The sequence below is a fragment of the Leptopilina heterotoma genome, unplaced genomic scaffold (genome assembly GCF_015476425.1).
Source record: "Leptopilina heterotoma isolate Lh14 unplaced genomic scaffold, ASM1547642v1 Lhet_384, whole genome shotgun sequence".
NCBI classification, from domain to species: domain Eukaryota; kingdom Metazoa; phylum Arthropoda; class Insecta; order Hymenoptera; family Figitidae; genus Leptopilina; species Leptopilina heterotoma.
Window position 1 is genome coordinate 1,073,188 of NW_025111057.1, and position 18,653 is coordinate 1,091,840.

The 18,653-nt window shown below is 29.8% G+C and overlaps 1 protein-coding gene across 2 annotated transcripts in view; it reads left to right on the forward strand.

The window, feature by feature from the left end:
• LOC122505990 overlaps positions 1 to 18,653 on the forward strand; it is a 71,624-nt gene that overhangs the window by 36,758 nt on the left and 16,213 nt on the right. For both annotated transcript variants that reach the window (XM_043617922.1, XM_043617921.1), the window contains exon 3: positions 7,579 to 8,335. In XM_043617922.1, coding sequence (XP_043473857.1) covers positions 7,579 to 8,335 — 757 coding nt within the window. The remainder of the gene's footprint in view (positions 1 to 7,578; positions 8,336 to 18,653) is intronic.

Consider the following 18,653-nt stretch of genomic DNA (forward strand, 5'->3'; position numbering starts at 1 on the left):
TAAAAAATTGACATTTATTTATTTATTTTCAGTTTCTGAAAATACTACAAAATTACAAACTTTAAGAAAAATCGATGATCCACCATTTACTTTTTGTACGGAACTGCCCTTATGATATAAAAATTTTAATTTGTAGTATCAAATAAATAGTTATTTGTAGCAAATTCGAATTATTTAAGTCAAATGAATGGAATAATTGGATCTAATAAATATTGCTTTAAATCAATTAGGAAAATTACTTGATTCAGTAATGCATGGATTTTCATTCAAATAAATATTTATTTATTATTTTATAATAATAATTTTTATTATAATTTATTTATTATTTTATTTATTATTTTATAAAATAATTTTTTTTAAATAACTAAATATTTATGGGACACTCCGCACGTCAACACGGACAGAGCTCTAAACAAAAATTGCTTTGATAGATTTAAACGTTCTAGGGCTTAAAAGATTTTTACATTCATGTATTTGCGTTTTTTGCAAATTTTCATTTCCTATGCCAATAGAGCTGTCAAAAGTCAAACGGTCCAAAAATTTCAAAATGCTTTTATGAATTAAAACCAAAAAACGAGGTAAATTATTCTGTAACTCATTCCTTAACAGTTTTTTAAGGTCCCCGAATATAAATCTAAAGTTTTTTTTTAAAATCTAAAATGTCGGATCCAATATGGCGGACAAAATTCAAATTTTATCAGCTTCGATTAAAACTTGTTACTCGGTGGTTTTTAGGGTCGCTGATTACGAATCTACACTACCGGTCAAAATTGAGAGACCATCCATTTTCAGGTGATTGAAAAACATTTTAAAACATAAAATGTATGGAAACTAAAATATTTTGCTTTTTATTTTTTGAAAGATGATAAAATTTTGAAAAGAACAAGATCTTTTAGAAGTCATTTAGCTTTTATTTACATATTTTTAAAAAATCGTCATTTTCAATGTCTTACAAAAATTTGAATCCTTTCTTAAAAAAGACATGGAGTGGAAAGGTCGAATGTATCGAAAAGTATCGAAGTAAAGAATGGGCAATGAGAATGTAAAATCTTAATAGAAGGGTGTTTTTAAAATTGTTTGTACATGTGATGGTGGCGCTGCAGTCGTATGTTATTTAAAAAGAGCGCGAATATATAAATTTTATTTTTGTTAAGAGAAAGTACTTCTAATAAATCTTATTTTGCATTGTCAAAAAAACGTCAACATTTCAAATATAAATAAGCAAATTATTAACTGAAAAAATTTGAATATTATTATTAATGAAATAATGGACTTGGACAATGGACATATAAAAACTAGCACCGTAGACGGCCGCTTGCGGCCGTCGGAGGAGCTAGTAACTTTTAAAATAATGAACGCTTTTTACCCAGTAAGAAACGAAAAATTGAAAAGTATTAAAAAGATTCTATTCTTTTGAATGCCATTTCTGTCCAATACTTTTCTATCCAGTGAGAGCAATATAAATAGTAACGATATCAATCCTCTTGAATACCCAGTAAGAAAGCAAAGATTAAGAAGCATTAAAAAAATTCTATCCTTTTGAATACCATTTCTGCCCTATGCTTCTGAATTCCGCGACAGTAGTATAATAATATAATACTAATATTGCTGACATATAGAATGTTCAATTACTTTCAAATAACTGCACTCATGAATTTATTTGCTATTTTAAAAAGGAATAATTATTAAATTATCAGTTAAGAGGGTTAAAAGTGTTTAAAGGTCTCTGAAATTTTTAGGTTATGATTTATTGTCTAACAGAATAACGGCCCTGACTCGTTTAAATGACGTTAAATTGGTAAACAATCATTTTTTCAGCAAGTTTTTCTTTGAACACAAACACTTTTTACAAAATCTGCCACTGTATGTATCTTATAAACTACAAAAATCCAGAAGATTGCTTGAATGCATGCAGAAACGCGGTTCCAATGAAAAATTGAAAAGTGATATAATGACAGGCTGTAATAATTTCGGATGGGATTGAAAAGCATTCAGAAAAAAATTTTGTCTTTGTTAAAAATTACAAAAAGAATTGAATAGCATTCATTTTTAGACGAAACGTGGTCCTATCATGGTATAGAAAAGTATTGGATAATTTCTACTACACCATACAGAGTTTGAATTATTTCAATCCTTTTCAATTTTTCGTTTCTTACTGGGTAATGATCTTAAGCTTATTTTAAAGGTCATTTGCTATACTATAAGAATTACTTATAGGCATTAACGTGTAATTTTTTTCTTAGTAAATGCAGGCCGTCAAACTTGGACCAAAAAAATTCAAAAAATTTGGAACAATCTTTCTGTACTAAAAACTATTTTAGAAAATATATAAAACTTTAAATGGTGTAGATTTTATAAGAAAATTTAATAAAAAAATACGTTTGAATTTTAAAAATTATTTTTCTGTAAATAAGAATATTTCAAATTTTTTATATTCGGACAAAATTTTTAAATTTTAAACAGATATTATAAACAAAAAAAAAACAAAGAACAGAAAGTGTAATGTAAAACCTTTGCAGTCTCCACGCGACACATTCTGGGGTCATGATTCGTTTTATCAGCTAATGCAAAGGATATAGAATAGAGTACAAAATTTGATAAAAATCGGGATGAATTAAAAAAATTACGTCCCTCATTTTGAATTCATATTTTTTTATTTTTAAAGACAAATTCAAATTCAGCAACCCAAAATATCCCTAAATACTGAAATTGATAAAAATCCAAATGAATTTTAAAAATTATGTCCACTATTTTGAATTTTTTAAAATTAAGGTCAAATTCGAATTCACCGACTCCAAAAACCCTTATACACTAAATGTGACTTAAATTAAAAATAAATTTTACTTGTTTTTGAATTGTTATATTATTTAAAAATAATAAATAATAATTTATTTATTACTTAATTTAGGATCATTGCAATCAATAGTGTGTTAATAATGATATAAAACAATTTATTTTATAATTTACATAAAAAATTGCATTTATTTTGCGCTAAGAAGTTTACTACCCAACGGTCTTTAACAGGTAACGGGTTAACAGAAAAATAATTTTTAAAATTCAAACATATTTTTTTACTAAATTTTCTTGAAAAATATACATCATATCATGTTTTATATTTTTTGAAGAATAGTTTTTTGTATAAAAAAATTATTTCAAATTGAAATTTTTGTGTATAACTTTGCCGACCTGCAATTTCTAAGAAAAAATTACACGTTAATGTCTACAAATACTTCCCATTCTGTAGAAAATAACCTTTTAAGTAAGCCTAAGATCATTAAAAAGTGTTCATGTTTTTAGAAGTTATTTAAATTTTCGTACAACATTGAAAATAATGATTTTTTAAAAATATCCTACACAGAAATAGAATTGTTAAATCTCAATACTTAATAATCTAATTCTTTTCACTTATATTACAATTCAACACTTTTTATTTTGGAAATTTCATATTTTGGACATTTTGGGCTTTGGAAATTTTGCATTGTAGAAAAATAATTTTTAGATTGTGTGTGGATTAAAAAATTAAATTTTGAAGTTCTGAATGTTCTTTGCATGCGATATAGTGATAGAACACTACTGCGTATGCGTTATAGTAATAGAACACTACTGCGCATGCGTAATATTGACAGAACACTACTGCGCATGTCTAACATTGGTAGAACACTACTGCGCATGCCTGATATTCATAGAACACTACTGCGCATGTCTGACATTGGTAGAACACTACTGCGCATGCGTTATAGTGATAGAACACTACTGCGCATGTGTGATACTGACAGAACACTACTGCGCATGCGTAACATTGTCCGAACACTACTGCGCATGCCTGATATTCATAGAACACTACTGCGCATGCGTATATGTATGTACAATGAGTATATTTATATACGACACTGAATAAATGATAAAAGTCGAACGACCGAACGATGAAGTACGAAAATACACGAACGACGGACGACAAAACGACGACGAATATGTTAATATTATAGGAGATATTTAAATAAATTATTTTATGTTTTATTAATTGTCTGGTGGTTATTTGGATTAATTTGAACTGATTCAGATCATGTGCAGTAACGGAATTAGAAAAAAACATTCTTTTTTAAAAAATTGTATCAATTTCTTAACTTTGATTAAAATAAAAAAATAAACAATTAAAATTTTAAAAATTTGCCTCGAGGGATGTTTTAAGAATTTATTCTCCTTTAATTTAAAACAAAGAACACTCAAATCGGTTAAGAATTGTAGGCTGTAGACATTTTTGAACAGTAAATTATAAAAATATTTGTCCGATATTGGACCGACTATTGACGATTTCCCAGCACATAATAGCATAGCTTTTTTCAGGAAATTTACAGGAAGTTTCCCATGTTAAGTTCAGAAATTTGTTTATAAAATTTGAATCTTTTTTTAATAAAAGAGGAAAAAATCTTTTTTTATACATTTTATTAAAAATTCCTTAAAATTTTTTTGTACATTTAAGTAAGGAGAAAATATTGTATAAAACTTTTTTTAAAATAAATATTTCTTATAAAATTTTATTCATGCCCAGCTTAAAATTCCCGTACAGGAGTTTGACTTACCACACAGTATTTCGGAATTCAAAAGGATTGAAAAATTGAGGGCCTGGAGACTATAAGTGCCGCTGCGCGCGGTTGCAAGGGATAATACCAGTCAGGTAGCAGTGAGCGCCTCTGGACCACACACTGCTACCTGACTGGTAGCATGTACGTTTAATCCATACCACAAACTTACAGCTGTGTGGGTTTAAACATACAATTATTGATTTTACAATTGTTGATATTTTTGAATTTTGAAAATCTGACTCCAGGTAATCAATGAAAGGTCTTACGCATTCTTGTTCCAGTTTATAATATTTCAGCTACACATGGAATGGGTTACCCTTTTTCATATTTAAAATAATGTCTCCCTATAATGTTTATCTAATATCCCTGGTAAAAATTTCGGACTAATTCCGGATTAAATACGGACAGATTATTACGGATCAGTCTGAAAATTGTACGAAAAAGGTCCGAAAATAATCCGCGCTAGTCTGATATTAATCCGAACGAAAACCTGAATCCGAAAACACTCTGGAGTAATCCTGAATGTCTACGAGTTCAGTCCGTTATTAGTCCGCAACAATCCAAATTTATGACCGGTGAAGAATTCTTCTGAAATAAGTAAGGAATTATCCGAATTCAATGTATAAAGAATACCTAATCAGTCCGCAACAATCCGAATTTAATCTAGTTAAAAAAAACTTAATCCGTAAAATTTCCGAAGCAGTCCGAACTCTGTAAGCAAGAAATCCGATATTAGTCCGCAACAATTTGAAATTAAGTGTTGCAAAATCCTATTCCGAAACAAGTACGAAACAATCCGAAAACGGTATGCAACGAATCCGAAAATTGTCTGCAACAATTGGGATTTAATCCAATTGAAAGACATAATCAGAAACAATCCGAAATCTGTATGCTAAGAATCCAAAAATTGGCTGAAATATTCCGGATTTAATCCAATTAAAAGGCATGATCCGAAACAAATACGAAATAATCCGAAATCTGTACGAAAACAATCCGACATTAGTCCACTTCAATTTTGAATTAGTGTGGTAAAATCCTATTCCAAAACAAATACGAAACAATCCAAAATATGTATGATAAGAATCCGGAAATAGTCGGACACCCGAATCATATTATATCCCAGGCAAAAATTTCGGACTAATCTGGATTAAATCCGGACATATTATTGTGGATTAAGACGATAATTGTACGAAAAATATCCGAAAATGATCTGAATCAATCTAACGTTAATCCGAGCGAAATTATAAATCCTAAATTCTAAATTCATCTAAAATAAATACGGAATAATGCAAAATCAATATGTAAAGAATACGAAATCAGTCGGCTATAATCCGAAAGTATTCCAGTTGAAAGATTTAATCCGAAACAGGTATGAAACAATCCAAAATCTGTATGCAAAGATTTTGGTATAATATTGAATTTGTATATTAAAAACAATTTGTATTAAATTCAGATAAATTTAAACTATAAATATATTTTCGTATGACATAAACCTGACCATAACCAGATTAATTCCGGACTTAATCGGACTAATTTTACATTTGCAAGTTGCATATTATCAGACTAACTTCGGACTAAATCGGACTAATTACGGATTCAATAGTTATAAAAAACTGTATTCAGTTCAAACTTAATTCAGGGTGAAAAAACTCCACAGTAAACCGTACTCTTGCGGACAAATTCCGGATTAGTCCGAAATCGGTCCGACTTTTTGTTCAAGGTATTTACTTATGATAGATAAAATATTTACTTCTGCAGTCAATTTGTTTTTACAAATTTACTAGTATTATTATTTACCTTTTTTTAATATTATAATTAACACTGATGTGTTAGTTTTTTGTAATTTCTTTTCGTGGCACTTCATAAATTCTATTATGAATTTAAAATTCTATGCGAGCGTGGTATAGTGGTTAGTGTATTCGATTTCAGTGCGCTATAATGTTAGATAGGTGTAGGTTCGAATCCCCAAGCGTTAGAAATTTTAAGTTAATGTAAATAAAATTGCGATAGGTATATCGAAAAATATGTTGAATGTACCATAAAGTAATGATAATTAATATGTGTAATAATAATTATTTTTTTTATTAACATTCACTAAATTGTCCGGTCTAATTTTTTACTGTTTCGGACTAATTCGGGATTCACTAGTCAAAATTAACTGATTAATTTCGGACTTCATCCGACCAACTCGGGATTTACTAGTTGTTCACAAACCGTATAGAGTTCAGATTTATCCGGATTAATATCGGATGACAAAAATTGCCAGACATGTTTAACCCTTTAATGGCCGAGTTTTTTGCCGTTATTATTATGAATTTTTAATTTATTGTCAGCCATATTGGATCCCCCATTTTGAATTTTTGAAAACTGACATCATATTCGTAATCAGCGACCCCGAAAACCCCCGAGTAACAAGTTTCAGGCGAATATGATGAATTTTTAATTTATTGGCCGCCATATTGGATCCGCCATTTTGAATTTTTGAAAACTGACATCAGATTCGTAATCAGCGACCTCGAAAACCCCCGAGTAATAAATTTTAGGCAAATTCGGTAGATTTTTAAATTGTTTTGTTTTTTGGGGGTAGTTTTCATTAATTTTCTTTTTACCCCGAGGAAAATTTTTGTTATTAATTTTTTTTTACAAAGATTACAATATTTTTAAACATTTGTTACTGCGTAAGCCGAAAAAGAATTTTTTTCTTAAATTTATACCTTTTTTACAATTTTTGTCATTTTTCGCGTTTTTTAAAGGGGTGTATTTCAGAAAGGGTAGTTTTTTGGAAAATGAGAAGCATATGTATTTATTACTCTCGTTCACCCCTTCAAAATGAGACCTTAGCGGATTTGATCCGTTAAGTTTTAAGAAAGTTATGATTTTTTGAAGTAGGTGGTACGTATGTGTACCACTGGCCATTAAAGGGTTAAAGCTTATGAAAAAGTAAATTGTACTTATTTTGATAGGTGAAACTAATTATATATTATCTACTTTTTAGAGCTCGTCCTGCGCAGACATCAGATATTCCACATGAAGTATCTGTATTCACACATGGAGGCGGTAGCAGAAATCTTCGACCTCAAGCCCCTCCTGCATCAAAACAAACCCTCAATACTGATAGTGAAGAAGATAGTTCGTCCTTACATTCAAATTCAGAAATAAAACCTGTAAATGAAGAAAATGAGAAAGATGAAGATGTCGTTCAACTGCTGTCTAATTCGGGTTCGATTTCGAGCTTCCACTCCACTTCAAATAATCTTGTTACACCGGCGCCACAGCCAATCCCTGTTCAGTATCGTCCATTGCCAACCATCTCCGTGACAAAACCGACTTTGCTTCCGGATCAAAATATCCCTCCAGTTCAATATCGTCCTCATAAGGCAAAATCTCACAAACCAATTGAAGACATTTCAGAAGTTAGATCTGATCAAACTACAGTTCATTTTAGATCAAAACCCACAAAGCAACAAAGATTAGTAGAGAGCACTCCAGAGAATCGGTCTTTATACGATCAAGGATCGATTCAATATAAATCGAAATCAGCTAAAGCTCACAAACAAAATGAAGAAATTCCAGAGAGTCGATCTGACATTGATCAAATTTCCCTTCAGTACAGATTAAAATCATCTAAGCAACAGAAGTACATTGAAGATATTGGAGAAGCTCGTTCATATAATAAGCCAAGGCAGCCGCCTAAAAAGTTAACGGCAGAGACAGACTACTATACGTCAAGACCGAAAAAGCCAGTAGCACAAGTAGGTTTTCATATGCAAATATTAAACGCAAGCACTCATGCAATATCGAAAATTTTTTATAACTTTACAGCATTTTGCCCACAAGGTTAGAATTATTAAAGGAGGTACCCACACTGTTAGAAATTTCTGTAATTTTACATCAACTTTACAGTACAAACGTACTGTGAATTTACAGTTTTTGCTGTAATAACACATACATGTAATAAATTCACAAAAATGTTGTAATTTTTACAGTAAAACCTTACAAATACAGCAAAATTTCATTGTATTTGAATAATTCACAGCAAAAAAAAATTGTACTTTTTATTTACAGTAAATTGTTTGCGAAATCACAGTATAAAACTCAAAGAATTTTACAGATATTCATTTTGTGATTTCAGCTGAGGTTTTTTACATTATAACTAGCATTGACTGAATTTTAACCTTGTGAATATGATTTTAAGTCCTAAAAGTATAGCTGAATTATTTTTAAGCTTAAAAATAGTTTCAATAAAAACTATTTTTTAATTATATATAGCATTTTAGTTGTGAATAATTTCAGACTGAAAAGAAAAATAGAGTATGGTACACATGTTTCTTATATTTGATACTGTAACAGATTTAGTTTTTTTTTATTTTTTGTCTTATGCAAAATTTTAATTAAACTTTTCTTTAGTTTGGAGATGTATGATTTTAATAAATATAACATTAATTTTTATAATTTGACAAAAAGATAATATTTTATTCCTTATTAATTTGCGATTATTACATTAAATTAATTCATTTTTAACTGTCGATCGAAGAAAAGTCATTCAACATTCATATAATAAATAATTTGATTATTATAATGACTATTTCGCGTCGGGCCAATATACATAATACTTTGCAAGAGACTTTCATAGCCTCTCTTGGTCGAGCGCGTCTAGGCGCAGCTCCCAAGGTTGATGGCTCCATACAAGACATAGACAACACGGACAACACTATACAACTAAGCAAAGGTGGGCACCGTTAACCTAAAAATTAACGTCGTTAATCGTTAATTCGTTAAGTGAAAAAGTTAACTTCGTTAATAGTTAATCCGTTTACGAACAAGAAAATTAACGGAAGTTAACGTTAACCGTTAAAGTTAACATAAATTTAAAAAAATTCGTAATTGCATTCTAATGTACAAAAAAACAAATGTTCTTTTTCATTAATTTTTATTTTTTTACATCAAATCTAAGAGACACATGTTTACTTTCATAAACAACTAAAGTTTCGACAAAATATTTTTATTATGATACCCTGCTAAAAATAAAATCAGGAATAATAAGAAAACGTCAGAAAATTTGATGTTTTGTGACTACTTTAACGTTTTCTAAAGCTTTTGGTTAATTCTGACTAAAGGGTTTTTTATGCTCCTGTTGAATCCTGATTATTATGGATTGTGATTATTTCTCATTGAATTCATCTTTTTTATTTTTAGCCCCCACCAAAATATAGTGGGTAAATGTAAAGTACCGTTAAAACTTCAAATTTGTGCGTATCCCTTTTTTCACAATAGAATCGTGGGTTTTTTGTTATGAGCTTCGGGGGTCTCCAACCTGATTTTTATTGCTCAAAAGTTTTGCAATTTTAACATTCAAGTGAAATCAATATAAATTCAGAATCTAAAAATCTCCACGATTACAAATATCTAAAATTTATTATAAAAACATTTTTTAAGGAAACTGTAACGTATCTCGAAAACCGTAATTGATAAATAAAAAAGAATATCATTTTTGAATTTAAGTTCTAAAGGATATTCAATGGGTTAGTGGAAAAAAAGGACACCTCGAATTTTGGTTAAAAAAGAGAGCACCTCGCTTTTTAGTTGAAGAAAAGGACACCTCGAAAATATTAATTTTAAATGCATTTTTGTTTGACGATAATTTGTGTAATTTAATTGATTTATGAGATTCTGTGCTCAAAAAACTATGAAGATAATATGTTCTTGAATCTTCTATTACAAAAACTCAAAAAACAATTACATTACACATAGTATCGCCAAACGAGAATTGATATAAAATTAATATTTTCGAGGTGTCCTTTTCTTCAACTAAAATGCGAGGTGTCCTCTTTTTCAACCAAAATTCGAGGTGTCCTTTTTTTCCACTAACCCAGCGTATTGTATAAATAATAAGAACATAACGTTAGAATTCTAAGTCGATGAAAAACAAGTATAATGTTTAAATAAATATAAACGTAAACAAATAAAAAGATTTTCCTTCAATTTTATGACTGTCAGTTGACCTTTTTCCAGGTAAAAGAGGGTGTCGACTTTGTATAAAAAACCTGACTACTTTTGAATTTTTATGCTTAAACATATGACTTAAGTCTGATGTTCTGTGGCTGCAATCATAACAAAAGCAGTTTAAAATCATCAGAGATTCTGACTAAATTTCTGTCGCTTTGTGACTTTATTTTTAGTAGGGTAATTAAAATTAAAAAAAAAAGAAATTTAACGGACCTTAGTTAACGAAAGAGAAATGTAACGGAAGTTAACAAGTCCGTTAACTGTTTTTAAAATTAACTTAAAAGTTAAATAGTTAACGAAAAAATTAACGAAGTTAATTAACGATTAACGGATTAACGCTTTTCTGCCCACCTTTGCAACTAAGGGTTCAAATCGTGGCGTCGCATTTCTGTAATAATGATAATAAAATGCTAATAAAAATTTTTTTTAGTTAATTTACTTTTATTATAACATATCAGAAAACAATATAAACAGTTTTGATTTTTTACGTAAATATTCAAATGGTAGAATTTCCGAATTAATAGTAGGGAATATTTCCGAAATACATGGTATACTGTAAATTTACAGCACTTTAGTAAAGTAAAATTACATTATTATTTTGATGGATAATTGTTTCTTGTACTTTTGCTGTAAAATCACAACAGAATTTTCTAACAGTGCAGTTGTAACCCGAAAAAATGTATTTTTATCCCACATGCACAAAAATGGCGCTATTAGATAGCTGACGACAGGGAGTAAAGTCACTCATTTGTTTGACCATATGAAAATTGCGTCCATTTTCTCCCATGTGCAAAAATAACAGCTGATCCCATGCGTTATTTTTGCCCTAGGGAGAAAACGGCCGCCATTTTCATATAAGTCGAACAAGTGACTGACTTTTATTCCCTGTCGTCTGCTATCTGAAATCGACACTTTTGTGCATTGGGAATAAAAAATATCGTAAGTAACATGGGAATAAAGGCAGCCAATTTGTTTACGATGATTTTTGGGACACGAGTGGATCACCGTAAACCAGGGTTCGCACGTAATATACGTCAAGGTAATATACGTAGTTTTCTACACGTATATTACTACGTATATTACGTCTTGATTTTTTTACGAAAATAGACGTATATTACGTTTTGTCGATATTACTACGGCGCATGCGTAGAGCGGGTAAAACGTGCATAACATAACCTCAAATATTTGTAATTCAATAACCACATTGTTAATAATAACCACAAATTGTTTATTATTAATCATCTGCCTGCGAAGATGAATGTCTTTGACTGCAAATTGTCTGCATCGGTCGCATTTTTGTCACCCTTTTTTTACAGACATTTCTAAAACAATTGACACACAATCAGAAAAATAATGCGATTTACGTATAATTGCACTGTAAAAAAATCTGGTGTAAATTTACTATGTCCGACGTTGGAAAGTTTGGTCACTATGTCCGACGTGGTATTTTTACACGCCGACTGTAATCTACATAACCTGCAAATATTTTTTGAAATAATATTTTCAGTCGTAACTTTTTGTATTTATGAAATATAGCCCAAAACTTTTTGTAATATTATTATTTACTTATGAATTAGCATATACTTTCTATAAATGTACATTATATACACTTTTTTAGAGTTATTTATAAAAACTTGAAAATTTTTCGAAAATCTTAAAGGAATAAGAAAATTACATTCGCCATGTAATTGTACAGATCGTGCGACGTAATATTACGTCAAAGTGTAGAAATACACGCAATGTAAAAATACCACGTCGGACATAGTGATCAAATTTTCCTACGTCGGACGTAGTAAATTTACACAAAACTATTAAATTACATAGTCGTATAATGTAAAATTATTAAAAATAGTAAAACTACTTTTGGAACGAAATAAATTTACTACGTACAACCTATAATTTTGATGTGTGAAATTACAAGTTTTGTGTTATTTTACACCAGATTTTTTTACAGTGTGTATAAAAACCAACATTTAAATTAAAAAAATGTGATATAATTTTATCGTCTAATTATGCAAAGTTTAATAAGTAGGGAAAATTGTAAGGTATATGTTTTTAAAGGTTATGTTATGAGTGAACATCCTTACAAAAAAATTAATACGTTAATATTGAAATTTGCGGAGTCTATACTATACTGCATTATATAATATTGTAACAAAATTCTTTATTTTCTCCGCCGTCCAGATAACAGTTATAAATATAACCTACACGGAGAGAAAAATCAAGCGTTTTTAGTATGGACAGTTAACCTTATTTAGTAAAAGAATTCACATGCGCAATAGGCGTAAAATTTCTGCTGTATTTGTATGAATTTCTACGTTATCAGCATAAAAGTTCTACCTTTAAACGCATGGGGCGTCAGTATACTACGATTGCAAGAGATCTATGCTATTTTAGTATATGTTTCATGCAACTGAGGTATAAAAACATGCCTTTTAAGCAGGGCGTTCATACAAAATTACCATAGGAAGTCTCCATACTAAAAACGCTTGATTTTTCTCTCCGTGTATAAATTCAAATTTGAAGTATATTTATACATATCTTGCGCTCGCCATATTGAAAACGTAATATACTGAATATTTTACGCTTTTTGACGTATATTACATCGTAAACGTAATATACGTTAAAAACTCGCAAGTTGCGCGTAACTTCCAAACCCTGCCGTAAACAAATGGCTGCCTTTATACCCTTGTTGATTAATATACTTTTTTTCAAGAATATGAAGTGACTCATCAAATAAAGTTTTACATAAAAAAAGAAATATTTGAATTAGGAACTATAGATTTATAGTAATTACTATAAATCTATAGTGAAACATTTAAATGTTTCATAATTTTAAAGTAAATGTGTTCCACAGTTTTTATTGAACTGTTTTTATAGGTCCTTTTGTAGCTATTTTCATTTGGGTACACGGAGAAACTTTTAATACCGCACTAATTCTTAAAACTGGTGAGACATTTTAGTATGTTAGGTTAGATTCAAGGGAAAAACGACATAGGTTATAGAAATTGCTATTGAGACTATCAAAAACACTCATTCAGTATATATTTTACAGTTCTTCATAAGGAAACTAACGAAAATTAGTATGTTGTTTTAGAAAGAAAATAATAATTTTTGCAAAGTTGGGAAAGCCATGAATTAAAAAGAAACACAACAAATTAATTGTCTATAGATACTCATAGAGACGATAGTGATACTTGGATCTGATGGTAGATGGCATTAGTGAATGTCACTGTAACTGTAGGTAAATATATTTAACACGACGTAAGAACCTAACCTATATTAATAACGCACACACGCACACGCAAGTAAAGACACGACGATTGGTCACGGAAACCGAAAGATCGCACGATTCGTTAGAAGTACACAGCTGAATCGTCCTTATATATTAAACGAGTGGAAAAATATGTACCTTCGAGAGAGAGCATTTTTTTAAATAACTTTCTAATCAAATTATGTAAATAAGTAAAAGTCGTGGAAAAAATTATGTTATATTGAGGAACAGTTCTTGAATTTAATTTGGCATGAGGAGACATTCACGTTTATTAATAAAAGGTTTTTTCTTTCATACACGTGTGAATTTCAACTTCTTCTTCTTTAGAATTTCAACTTCGAAAACATTAGGGTTAGTTCGCGACGTCAGGTGATGGACTCGGTGATGCTCGGGCGAAATCGGTTAAGTCCGCCCGCAGTCCTTCCAAAATTGGTATGTTACGTTAGAATGTCTGTTATATATTCTATCTATATGTGGAAAAAAGGTTAGAATTACCGTATTATTTCACAAACAAAAACTAGCATTTTATTCTTTTCTAAAGAAAAATAAGACTATTTCTAATGCAGATAGTAATTTTTGTACACCGAAGGTTGCTTAATATATAACGAATTTATCATATTTTCGTATTAATGTTGAAATTATTAGCACAACGCACGAAAAATCCTCACATTCTAACGTACTTTTAGAATAAACATAACCAAATATATTTAATATTATAAGAAAAAGTTTCTCCGTGTAATGAACATTTTTTTCACTAAATATTTTTCAGACAAACGAAACTCTTGAACTTTGAAAACAATTATTTGACACTGTGCAAGAAAAAAATAATAATGTATAATTTAACTTTATTTATATAAATCTTATATAATTAATAATAATAATAATAATAATAATAATAATAATAATAATAATAATAATAATAATCATTATTATTAATAAGTTAATAATTAATATAAATATTATACACTAAATAAATATTAATATTTATTTACCAATTGATATCTTGATAATAATAATTAATAATAATTTTTAAATAGTATACAAAATTATCATAAAAAATATTTTAATATTAATTAATTTATAAATATTTATATTTAATATTTTTAAGTGCACACGTCATTAAATAAACTGTCAAGATTGATTCAGGCTTGAATAAAGATCAGATGTTTGAGCTTCAATCACGAAGATTGACCGAGTCTTGAATCGAGCATGGAACGAACATTGGTGTCCAATGCTGAATCAACATTGAGTGACAGTGGTATAAAGACTGCTTCAACACTGGGTTACCCAGGCTGGGCGTTCAAGGCTCAATAAATCTTCAATCCATCGTCAGCATTGGTCTTTCGCGCCTGGGCTGTTACCGACAGAAAGTTCCTAGAGAATTGTAAAACAATGAAATTTAATTGTTTTGTTGAATTTACCACAATTCTCTAGGAACTTTCTGTCGGTAAAAGTAGATTTCTTTTAGTCCATTTAAACTTACCACTTCATTTATTCACATGGTAAATTTAGTCGCGCTTGTTAAACTTTGCTTTTACCAATTTTTATCAAATATTCACTGTTTCTTATCGAAATCAATATTTTTACATTCCAGGACAATTGTGCTTTCAATTTATAATGTGTACTCTGCTCATGTGATTTTAATTTTAATGCTAAAATAAGACCGTATTCGGCGGATGAAAAAAAGATTGAGTCAAACGTCCCAATACGGTTTTTACTCGAATCCGTATTGGCTCAGAGCTTCACTCAATTCCTAAACGCTCCCCTCAATACTTTCTTTTTTACTGGGAAGTTACTGAACGTTTTGGAGCTCCAAACTGATCAATAAAATCTTTCACCCTTTTTGACGTAATATTAGAGCTAACATTTTTAACCGGGACTGCGTACACAAATTTTGTTAAATTGTTGATTAAGCCTAATACATATTTATTTCCTTTCGCAGTCGATACAAATGGACCTAAATGGTCGATGTGCACTATTTCGAACGGCCGTTGCCCTGGAAGGATGAAATGTAATTCTCCCTCTTTAAATCCGGTTTTTCGTTTTGCTAAAATATATTTAAAACAGTTTTCTATATGTCGCTTGACATATTCCTTCATCCGCGGAAAGTAATTAAATCGTTTAATGCGACTTACAGTCTTATCGACTCCAAAGTGACTAGCCAAATCGTGATTAAGAATCACGAGGGCTTTCCTCATTACCTGTGGTACCACATACAGCTGTTTTTCACTTTGACCTTCAAGTAACTTTTTGTATAAAAGGCCGTCTATAAGTGTAAATTCCAAAACCCTCCCCTTTTCGTCTTTCGTTCTATTCGTTCACTTTTATTTAAAGTGTCAATTTTTTCTTATATTAACGGGGTCGCTACGCTGGAATACAAGAATTTCGTTTTCGCGTGTATCTATTGCAAATACAGCCTCTTGTGGGTCATCTACATTTTCGGTTTCTACAGGAGCTCTGGATAAAGCTTTATACAAAAAGCATCCACATGACGCATGTTTTCCGCTTTTCTATATTTAATTTCGAAATTGAAATCTGCGATTTCACTCAACCATCTCGCCACTTGGGTACTCTGAGTTTTCGAAGCATTCAAATTTATGAGACACTGACAGTCTGTGCGAATTACAAAGGGAATGGCAATTAAAAACGACCGCAAACGTGTGAGAGCCCAATGGATTACTAAAAGTTCCAATCTGCTGGAGTGGTATTTTTCTTCGACCTGAGACGTCCTTCTACTAAAGTCGGATTCAAAAGTGTTGGCCCGTCACTTTCAATACTTATAGCTTGTCAAAAAAAAATCTTAGAATAAAGCAATAAAAAATTTCTGACAAATAAAGTATTCCTCATTTGAGTAATGTAAAATCTATTTGGCAAAAAAATTTTTTACAGACTCAGCAATCGAAAATGTTGCGAAAAACACGTATTTTCAAGACATTTTTCACAAGGTCAACTTCGGTGGGCTACCAAATGAAATGTAACTTTTTGAAAAATGTGAAAAAATTCCAAAAAATACATTAAATTTTTTAGAATGTAATGGGTTTTACCGAGTTAAAAAATTTTTATTAATTAACTATTATAACACACTTTTCCACAATAATGTTATCTCTTCACTTAATTGAGCTAGAGCTTTCGTTTATGTCATAAAATAATCCGTTTAATTACATGATTAATATGCAAAAGAAACAAATCAATTTATGTACAAATTAAAAGAGAAAAATGAGTATAAATAATAACTCTTTTAATCAGTTGTATGAACTTGTCGGTAGGTATGAAAAAAATGTCGAAAAAAAGGGTCACTTTTTTTGGACAAGCTATAAGCATTGAAAGTGACGGGCCAACACTTTTGAATCCGACTTTACTATCCGCGAGAAAATGATAGGCCCCTGAAAAATGTTCGAATTTGACTTGAAATATCTCTGTTAAAAAAATTATTTGAAAAAAATGAGAAATATTTTTGGAAAGCGTGGAATCTCATATGTTTGTATACGAAAGGCCAATATTGGAAAAAAATTTCTGCACCGTACAGGTGCAGAATTACATCACAGTGTACCCCATTTTTCGACATTTTTAAAAATGGTCGACTTTGGTACAAGATTTTACACGGAAGCGATTATTCAAAAAATTCAAAAAAAGAACTATTTATTAACTGAATCTGTCCAAACGAATTTGCTTTATAATTATTAAAAAATCTTAATTATTATTGTATTTATTAACAATAATAGGAGACAATGTTATCTCTGGTTCTAATAGTCTAATTGAAATAAATTAAATTGGAAGTTGTAAATAATATTAATCTTTTTATTATCTTAGCTGATTAAGAAAAACGAAATTCTTCTATTAATTACATTTTTCAACATTTATTTGAACAGTTTTTTTTTCTTGAGAACAAGTGTAAAACGGTTGCGAAAACCCAATTTTTTTCGACAAAATCTTAACCCTGTCATAAATAAAAATCTGGCATGCACTGTATAGCCTATGTGAAAAAAATTCTAAGCTTTGTTCTGAGTCCACATTTTGGAGAAGTTCGTAGTATTATTTATGACAGGGTTAAGATTTTGTCGAAAAAATTGGGTTTTCGCAACCGTTTTACACTTGTTCTCAAGAAAAAAAAACTGTCCAAATAAATGTTGAAAAATGTAATTAATAGAAGAATTTCGTTTTTCTTAATCAGCTAAGATAATAAAAAGATTAATTATTTACAACATCCAATTTGATTTATTTCAATTAGACTATTAGAACCAGAGATAACATTGCCTCCTATTATTGTTAATAAATACAATAATAATTAAGATTTATTAATAACTATAAAGCAAATTCGTTTAGACAGATTCAGTTAATAAATAGTTCTTTTTTCGAATTTTTTGAATAATCGCTTCCGTGTAAAATCTTGTACCAAAGTCGACCATTTTTAAAAATGTCAAAAAATGGGGTACACTGTGATGTAATTCTGCACCTGTACGGTGCAGAAATTTTTTTCCAATATTGGCCTCTCGTATACAAACATATAAGATTTCACGCTTTCCAAAAATATTTCTCATTTTTTTCAAATAATTTTTTTAACAGAGATATTTCAAGTCAAATTCGAACATTTTTCAGGGGCCTATCATTTTCTTGCGGATAGTAGTCGCGTACATTAATGTCCGCACAAAAAGTCTTTGCCCCTCAGAATTTGTTAACTTTGCAAGCTTATAACTCTTTTAAAAAAATTTTTTTAATTTTGGAATAAACAGTTGATAAAGCGTAGTTTATCTGTGCAAATAAATATATGCTATTCATAAATGGAAAAAATT